The sequence below is a fragment of the Pollicipes pollicipes genome, unplaced genomic scaffold, assembly GCF_011947565.3.
Source record: "Pollicipes pollicipes isolate AB1234 unplaced genomic scaffold, Ppol_2.1 Scaffold_6473;HRSCAF=7676_pilon_pilon_pilon, whole genome shotgun sequence".
NCBI lineage: Eukaryota > Metazoa > Arthropoda > Thecostraca > Pollicipedomorpha > Pollicipedidae > Pollicipes > Pollicipes pollicipes.
The window spans coordinates 1-9,875 of NW_023596881.1; the positions used below are offsets into that span (position 1 = coordinate 1).

The 9,875-nt window shown below is 51.8% G+C and overlaps 1 protein-coding gene across 1 annotated transcript; it reads left to right on the plus strand.

Moving 5' to 3' along the window:
* Positions 1 to 103: 103 nt before the first annotated feature.
* LOC119106922 (sialin-like) lies at positions 104 to 8,962 on the plus strand (the record flags this gene model as incomplete). The annotated part of the gene is made up of 9 exons (XM_037230274.1): positions 104 to 248; positions 821 to 906; positions 1,294 to 1,381; positions 2,264 to 2,502; positions 5,131 to 5,283; positions 5,635 to 5,767; positions 6,262 to 6,498; positions 8,092 to 8,200; positions 8,911 to 8,962. Coding segments are annotated over 9 exons (1,242 nt in total), but the record flags the coding sequence as incomplete, so codon positions are not given.
* Between the last annotated feature and the right edge of the window lie 913 nt (positions 8,963 to 9,875).

Here is a 9,875-nt window from a genome sequence, read left to right on the forward strand (position 1 = left end):
AAAAGCAACAGAACACGCGCAACCAGACATCTCGCTGACATCAAAGTCGTCACTCAGGCAGGCCTCACACATGACCGCGCGCTTCCGTTCCGGTGCTTCGCAGGGTGACTTCGACTGGGACGAAAACACGCAGGCGCTGGTGCTGAGCAGCTTCTTCTTGGGCTACGCCGTCACCCAGTTCCCAGCAGGACGAATATCAGAGGTGTACGGACCGCGGCTCGTCTTCTTCAGTGGCATATTCCTGTCCGGTAGGTGACGTCAGCGCGGCACGATGTCATGTTATGACGTTAACACGGGAAGGTTGACGTCACACTGTGATTTCGGAGGACAGTGACGTCACGCTGTGACGCTGGAGCGGAACAGCAGACGTCGTGAAGGTACACGGCTGGTTGGCAAAAGCGAGCGAGGATAGGAAGTATCATGATTGAATGCAGCTGATAGATCGTATGTCGGAAGTGGCGTGAGGATCGTCGATTCAGAATTACATAACAACGCCATTACCATGCATTTCGTCCATGTGGTTCTGGTCGGCTCATCGAATAGTTCGAGTGATTATTAACTGTTTATTTCTGTCTCATCGCCTGAGCTCGTTCGAAGGAAACCAGCTTTCCATCCAGGCTGCATCACCAACGAGGACATGGGGACCGAGGTTTCCACCCCACCACCGTTGTCTTGCGTCGCGTGAGCCGCCGTATCAACCGCGCCACGTTTCTCGCTGATGTGGGCCACCGCTTTGTCAACACTGCCCTTGTCCGTTTGTGACGAAGATCGCCATGGTCTCATCTCCCGAGCTCGGGCAGTGACCTGTGCTGACCTCCAGCCATCGGGAGCCTGCTGACGCCCATCTGCGCCCACACAAACTTCGGCCTGCTGATCGTCTGCCGCTTCGTCATGGGCCTCGGAGAGGTCAGGACAGTACAGGACAGGTCATGGGCCTGACGCGGTGATCCGGTCCTTGTCGGAGCAGAGTGCACATCGCTGCTCTAGTTTGGCCGTCGAAGCATTCGACAGGCTATTTCGGACGCTCGTTGGGTCATTCTTGGGGAAATGATCATGTTCCGGCCATAGCCGTTGTCTATGCCAGCCTTCGTGAAGGTTACTGTGATAACAAAAGGGAATGCATAGCATTCGAGATAAATAAAAGGCGCATATCATGGACTAGACGTAAGCACATCAAAATGCAGAGCAGTTCTCGCCGAATCCTACCGACCAAGCACCACATGATCGCATCTGGTGTCGGTGCGCTGCCATTGGTCTACCACCTCGAACCCTCACCGCTGGCTGGTGCCCCAGGCGGTGCTGTACCCGTGCTACCAGGTGGTCGTCAGCAACTGGGCGCCACCCACGGAAAAGAGCCGAATGACTGTCCTAGGCACAACAGGTTAGCGGGCTTGGGGACTGCTACCCGGCGTCCAGCGATTCGCTGAGATGTTTGGGCACTCCTGTTCGGCATGGGGTCTGGGACAGAAGAAGTTCGCCCGTTGCAGCAATGAAGTAAATTGTAATGGGAGACAAATAAGTCTATTTTCGCCGTTGCGTGTCCGAGACTCGAAGTCTGCCCAGATTCCAGATCCAAAGTATTCGCCTTTCTCTTCACCTCCGCCTTTCTCACCCGTACACATCACCCATCCACCAAGTCTCTGACCTCTCCGAGGAGTGAGGCATACCACTGGGCAGATATTGCGTGAAACGCGTCGCGTTTTATGTTCAGCTTGCGCCGCGACCAAAACATTTGTCGGATTCGCATTTTCCACAGCTTTATTACGAACCACTCAAAAGTTGTTCGCCCGTTCTAGCCAGCCAAGTGAAATAATGGGAGACAAATGTGGCTTTCCGCCGTTGCGTGTTCGAGACCCAAACTCCAAACTCCAAACTCCAAACCAAACTCATCCATCAAGTCTCTGAACTTTCTGAGGAGTGGGGCATGGGATTGAGCAGATCTTGTGTAAAATGAGAAATGAGTGAAAATCAAATCTTAAATGTGAAAGTCAAATGTGAAATGAGTCGCGTTTTATTCTCAGCTTGTGACGCGACTTAACATTCATCTGGCTCGCATCTTTCGCAAACTTATTACAAACCACTCCAGCATCGTATCATATGCCCCGTATCACGCCTTGAAAGCGTCATGTCTCGAGTCCCAGGGCAGGAAACTTGCGAGGAGAGAGTCGGACATGCGTCGCCCATCGGTAACGTGCACTATGAATCAAGTGTCCATCCAGACACCGTCCCTGTTTTGACCCGGCCCCCGCCCCCTGGCGGACAGGCAACACCTGGGGCACTATACTGGGGATGCCGATCTCTGGACTGCTGGCCGGCTCGAGCCTCGGCTGGGAATCCGTCTTCTACTTCTTCGGCTTCAGCAGCATCTTGTGGTGCGTGTTCTGGGCGCTGCTAGTCTACAACTACCCGCATCAGCATCCGCGCATCACGCAGCGCGAGAAGATCCTCATCGAGACCAAGAAGAGAGAGTACAGCGAGGCACTCGGCCAGCAGCACTGCGCGGTGGGTGGCCAGAGAAGCACCAGAGGAAGCCACTGTACAAACGGCATCCGAGCCGGCCGACAGGCCTGCAGCGCACAGCGGTAGGTAGCCTAAATAAGGTGTTGTATGGAACCATTGTCATTTGCACACAGCAGCAGACGACTAGATGGAACTGCAGGACATGGGGCATCGCAGCCGGGCATCAGAAGAGCGCAGCGGAGGCACTCGGCCAGAGGATAACGGTGAACAGAGAGGCTCACGGTCGGGAGCTAGGCAAGGAGCACACGGCAGCAGGCATCCAGGAAAGATTTTTTATGCTTCGCATTTTAGCCCGGCGCCTTGGTAGGGACACATGGAGCTGGCTGATCAGGGGAAGCTTACGTATGCCGTGCGCTCTGTCGCCCGGCTCGGTGCCAGGGGCACGCAGCATTGGATGCCCAGGGAAAGCTGCAGTGCGCTGTGCAGTGGACGCCGCGGCGCGCTTGGACTAAGGGGGAAGGGGCACTTGACATCCCAGGCCGAGTCCCGGGAGCAAACAGCGTGGTGGTGTGCGGTCACTCCTGACACCACTTGACATCCCAGGCCGAGTCCCGGGAGCAAACAGCATGGTGGTGTGCGGTCACTCCCGACACCACTTGACATCCCAGGCCGAGTCCCGGGAGCAAACAGCATGGTGGTGTGTGGTCACTCCCGACGCCACTTGACATCCCAGGCCGAGTCCCGGGAGCAAACAGCATGGTGGTGTGCGGTCACTCCTGACACCACTTGACATCCCAGGCCGAGTCCCGGGAGCAAACAGCATGGTGGTGTGCGGTCACTCCTGACACCACTTGACATCCCAGGCCGAGTCCCGGGAGCAAACAGCATGGTGTCGTGCGGTCACTCCTGACACCACTTGACATCCCAGGCCGAGTCCCGGGAGCAAACAGCATGGTGGTGTGCGGTCACTCCCGACACCACTTGACATCCCAGGCCGAGTCCCGGGAGCAAACAGCATGGTGGTGTGCGGTCACTCCTGACACCACTTGACATCCCAGGCCGAGTCCCGGGAGCAAACAGCATGGTGGTGTGCGGTCACTCCTGACACCACTTGACATCCCAGGCCGAGTCCCGGGAGCAAACAGCATGGTGGTGTGCGGGAGCAAACGGGAACAAACAGCATGTCCCGGGAGCAAACAGCATGGTGGTGTGCGATCACTCCCGACACCACTTGACGCGGTCAACGATTTGCGTAATTAATGGGAAGGGGGATGAGTCGAGAGCCCAACAGTCCAACATCCCTTTAATTTAGCTGTGTTTTCAACGGAGAGCCCATCTGCATTTGATAAACAACAGGATTATGTCTAATTTCAGCGTCATTTAATACGACGACCTTCACTTCATCATCATCGTAGCGATGAATATAACTGAGGATGAATATAAGTATAAATACACGGAGAGGCCATAACTGTTTAACATCAATTGTCGGGAGTTTATGCCAATATTAAGGTGCCCAGGTCATGTGTGAGACTTCTTGCTGATGGCGTGATAGTTAGGTTAGTGAAGACCTTGCTCGTGCCAGTCTTTCTCGTGAGTCGGAGAAAGACAGTTTATATCAATCAAAAGCTTTTATTTTCAGTAACTCGCACTCACTAACACTATCACCACAATGTTAACGTGCATAAACAACAGCAGTCTTGCGTCTTCGCGTCTAGAGAGTGTATGAGACTACACGGTCACCAAAAGTGCTCCGTATATACTACGCGCATGGGAAACGAGCCAAGACCACAGGTTCCGGAAATGATGTGATATCTATCCAATGAGAAGCCAGTACGGCATTGTACGATGGTCGGCCTAGCCAATCACAAAGTAATGTATCGCCTTGCGATGCCGGAACTATCTGATGTAATGGACGGCTAGTGAGGTGTTGAATTTTAAAGGGAGCATCGAATCTTCTACGGAAGCCAGGCATGGCCAGGTTCCAACGGAACAGATGGCATGAGGTGAGTGATGAAGCCTTGGCTTGAACGGAAGCAAGCCTAGTTACTGCACATAACTCACCTGGCCGCTGCCTGGCTGACGCAACAGCACGCCATTTGACCGAGGATGAGTCACACGGCCGCTGGGTCCAACGTATGCAGCGGGCAGTTATGAGTGGCTAATGGACGGTAACTGGAATAGGGCTACAGACAAAGCTGTTTGAAGGTGAAAGGTGGCTTTTATTACAGCACGCACACACACAAAAACATAAATCCATCCGCGTGCTAACCAGTCTCTTTTAGGCCACTTGACTGAAATCTTGAAGTTTCTTACTGGACACTTGAAGTTTCCAACTGGGTGGGCAGCCCCGAGCGAGCCAGTCACGTGACTGAGCGGTCACACGACCGACCGGCCACGTGACTGAATGGTGTGACTGACTGACCGACCCGGTTGTTGTGCATTTGTTTAAGGGGGAGAACGAATCTGAATCATCATCAAACCCCAGTTTTGGAGGGAAACATTGGAAATGCTTGATATGCCCAAGCTCTTTTTGGTCACTGACTAAACACTTTAGATAAGCCCAAATGACCTCGCAGCGTTGCTTAGGACATATTTACCAGTCACCAATTGTAATGAAGTCGTTAACCGGACATCTGAAGGCGACCACTAACTGGCGGGCGGTGCCGACAGACGAGACCGCCGGTGCCCTGGAAGGCGATGTTCACCAGCGTGCCCTACATCGCCAATGTCTTCACCGCCTTCTGCTACAGCTGGGGCTGGTATATGCTGCTCACCGAGCTGCCCACGTACATGAACAATATTCTACACTTCAAAATCGACCAGGTGTGCATGTGGTAAAGCGGTTTGCGATTTTAGTGGCTTGTGAACAATGGCGTGACGCCGGCCTCGAGAAATGATGTGGCATTCAGGAACTCGGATTGCTTGGCTACTAGAGAAGTCGGATAATAACACTGAGTAAGGCGCATTGTGTACCTACAGCACTCATGCAGTACTCACGAAAACTTCATAGCACGCACGTCCTTACCTTTCAAAGTGACCGCAGAAGAAACCACGTTTCGGTCAGGGACGCGCTTCAAGGAGGAGAAATTTCTTGTGGTTCGGTCGTTTTTATCGTAATATCTCTTAAAGTGCAATGGTCTTCAGCTGACATACTGAGTGATTTCCTGTTTGCAGAATGCGTTTCTCTCGGCGCTCCCTTTCCTGTTTATGTCCATCGTTTCGAACATCGCCGCATTCAGCCAGGATAAGCTGATGGAACGCAAGACATTCAGCAAGACCGTCGTCAGGAAAATATTCGCAGTCACTGGTAAATGAGGTCTTACCAGCACCAATTCCCACCTCGATAGTGAGCTTCGGCAATAGCCCTGAGATACGGGGCATGAGCAGGATGTTGAATACTGTCTCGTTGATCCGTGAAATTTATTTGGATAAAACACGAATGTTCATAATTAGTTTTGGACATGCACGCGGACGAAATCGAAAGCGCCATCTAGCCGTTCTCTCAGCTGCGTCTAGGATGTAGCAAACTTGTTTGTTGTAATGAAACCGCTGATCAAAAAGCCCTCTCTTAGTCGTTCAATCCGCGCCTTCTCACTGTTGAATCCCAGTTTGTGGACCCCGTCATTTCCCTACCAGTAAACCCCTCGACGTTGGGGACCGGGATCCCCGGGACTTTCTTGGACACCGACCAGCCTGACAGCATTGGGGCTTAAGTTTGTCCTCACAAGGACGTGACTTACCGCAGGCCATAACCCTCCGATGCCGTCTTAACCACTCAACCCCGGACACCATCCATTGCAGGCCTGCTGGGGTCAGGCATCTTCCTGGCGCTCGCCTCATTCGCCGGGTGCGATCACGTGGTGATCGTTGCGCTGCTCTGCATCGCGGTGGCTATGGTGGGCTGCATCGTCTCCTCCCTGCTCGTCAACTACCTCGACCTGGCGCCCAACTTTGCCGGCTCCATGATGGGCGTCAGCAACTGCGTCATGGCCATCGCCGGCATCGTGGCGCCGCTGGTCACGGGTGCCATCGTGGCAGGTGACAGACGGTGACTGGTGGTCGTGGTGACAGGCGACAGATGGTGCTAAGTTGTCATTGTGACAGGCGATAGACAGTGTGGTATATGGTCATGGTAACAGATGGCCAGGCGTGACAGCTGGTCAGTTGGTGAGCGATGGTCAGGTGATGACAGCTGGTCAGCTGGTGACAGATGGCCAGGTATGCCAGTTGGTCAGGTGGTGACGGATGGTCAGGTGGTGACAGTTGGTCAGTTGGGGACAGTTGGTCAGGTGGTGACGGTTGATCACGCTGTAAGGTGGTGATGAGTTGGTGACTAGTGGTTAGGTGGTGACGGGTGGTCGGCTGGTCAAATGGTGACGGGTGGTCAGGTGGCCAGGCGGTGACAGGTGGCCAGGTGGTGATGGATGGCCACGTGGTAACGGGTGGCCAGTGAGCCATACAAAGCTATCACGTACATTTACTCGTAGGACCAGACATCTATCTTTTAGATTCCCGATCGGTATTGACACTTGTCACGTAAGCTAAGCAAAGCAGAGCTGTGGCATTAAATGCGCATGTGATTTGTGGGCTTTGCATGATGTCGGTACGATCGAGATTAATCGTTGATGACGTCGTGTCCTATTTGGTGCTCACTTGCATGATCAGTGCGGGACGGGGACAGATACGGACAGGACAGATACAGATACACGGTGGTACTGTATAGCAGGGTACCAGTCTAAATGCCGTGTCACGGGTACATGGAAGAGGGGTATTCTCGTTGTATGCATGATGAAACTCCGACTTCATAAGTCAAAGTATGAAGCGAGGCAAGACATTGCTGGTGTCTGATGTTTTGGTACGCCGCCTGGCGTGAGCAATTTATGGAGGAACAGCATTCTCCCCTTTTCCCGTTCTCATTATTCCCGCAAATCCCAACATGCCATTATTTGCGAATTGGAGTGGCATACGTCAATCATGCTTCATGTTACGGGAAAGCAATTTTGTGAGTTTAGAAACATATTAAGAATTGAAGAGCTTAATTTATCCCACATGTTTTTCCCCAGATAGCGTGTGTGAATACGAGACCAATGAATTGTCACACTGCGTCAAAAAAACCGCTAGTTGGAGATCATTGCGTGTTGAGGGTTACAACGATATTCAGGAGGGACATTTCAGGTGACCTTCTCAGGTGCCAGAAAGGAAAACACAGATTTCAAATTGTCCTAGGTCATCGAATGATCAGGCACTATCTGTTAAATGGGAAAAATTGTGCGTTCCTAGCATTACTGCGGAGCAAAACAGCAGTGAGGAGAGGCAGTGGGTCGGGTGGATTTTTGTTCCTCCTATACGGTGGGTCATTCTGACAACCCTTCTGCGTCGCGCTTATAGGCATGGAAGGGCAGATAAGTTATGTCAATTATATTTACCGTTAATTTGTTTTAGTTTGAACTTAAACCATTCTTACACCGCTAGTTCCGGCAACCGGATATGCAGGGAAGGCCTTCCCGGGATCGTTAATATCAAGACGGTGGTGTAAGAAGCCGTCAGGAACCTGGGCTTAATACGCACCAAAACACCCTCCTAAACTAAACCCCAACAGCGTCCCCATAACTCCGTTCCTGGTGTTCGCAGGACACGACGACCTGGAGCATTGGCAGATCGTCTTCTGTCTGACAGCAGGCATCCACTGCGATGGGGCGCCGCTTGTGTTCATCATCTTTGCGTCCGCCGAGGAGCAGTGGTGGAATTGCTACCCCCTCACGGGAGGCGGCAGAGCTAGCTGCCAAGGAAAATGAACTGACCAAGGAACGGTACTACAAGGCGGTCGCCCTGCCGTGACGACAATTATAGCACGGGTGCAACGACTTGGAGACCAATGCTAGTGGGTGTAAGCTGTAAAGCCGTTCTATAATAAAGGCGGATTATCGACGATGGCGACACCTATAAAGCTGTTCGTGATGACTCCGTGACGCGTTTAGGTGATAGCCGGAGGCGGCGCAACAAAGGGGCAAGGGCCGCCCGCTCCCTGTCCATTTTCCAAAGCGTATAAAAGCATGTCATTGTGATTCCTTGCAATTTTTGGGGACCCATCATCAGACAGTGTCCGCCCGCGAAATGCCCTATATGGCCAACGCCAGGCCCTTTTTGGTTTCAGGAGGCCCCAGATGATACAAATGAGGGCCATCAGATTCATGAGAGGACCTAAGAAAAACACAGAAAGCACCGCTAGCCAACGATTAGGCCCCCTGCCATGCCACCATCCCAGAGAAGCCCATAAAAATTAACAACTTGAATAGAGAAGTAAAACATAAATGATTTGAAACCTGAACGAAACCATTTTGTTAAAAGTTTGGATAGGAAGCCCCAGGTCTGCCCCGGGGTCCGAATGTCGGCTTTCCACCTTGGTAAAACCCAGCGGCGCATTCCTGATGACCTCCTGTCGTCTGACAGCGTGCAGCTGACGAACGCCGGTAACTGTAATGAGGGTGCCAGAACCGGATGAGGCTGGCGAGGAGGAGCAGTTGCCCCCGTCCGACTTGGAAAACCTAACACGAGCTCTGCATCTTCAGTGGGATATGTGACGAGTGTTCTGTATTTTAAACACGCTCTCGGGTGGGAGGGGGTTCCAAATTGACCCTCCGAAGGTTTTTCCAGAATGGTTTACGAACGGCGCGGCGTAGCCACGCCACATTTTACATAGCTGTAGACAATTGAATAGCGGATCATTTGGCATCAACAATTTAGATGTGCCTTGTAAGGAGGTCGCTGACATATGGCAGGTCAAAGTCAGGCCATGGCTTCAGCGAAGGCAATTTCTAGGGAATCATTTAATCTGATCCAGCAACGGAGTGTTAGACGAATCCATACGTCTCTGAGATGCTTTCTCAGGCAACACAACAGTCGAATGAGCAAATTTACATTGACCCTAAGGTCAGGTATGAAGGTCACATTAAGGTCAAAACCAACCTGTTTTGTTACTCTGGGGCTTGCCGCATGAAACAGTTTCTGATGGTCATTTCAAATTTATTGATGGCAGGAAACCGCATTACACATCTTCCATGAACTTCTTAGAGGTCAGAATGGACCATTGACAAAAAATGACCCATGTCAGCATTCTGTTTTAGGAACATACTGCCTAGCGTAATCTTTGTCATATAGTCAAATGCAAAACTTAAAGCAATCTTGTATGATTTTGGTCACCTCGACCTTCAAAAGGTCAAAAAATGTCACTGACCCTTAAATGAGCATGTGACATTTTGCTTAGAAACAATAATCTAGGTTCTGGGGGCATTTTGGAGACCAGCCTGGAATATTACCTTGTTTGACCTTTTTCCGGAAGGTTATGACCTAGGAGCCTGAAACTTTGACCTAAATGAGTTAACGTACAGGTCAATACACCCTGGAAATTTGGTGTC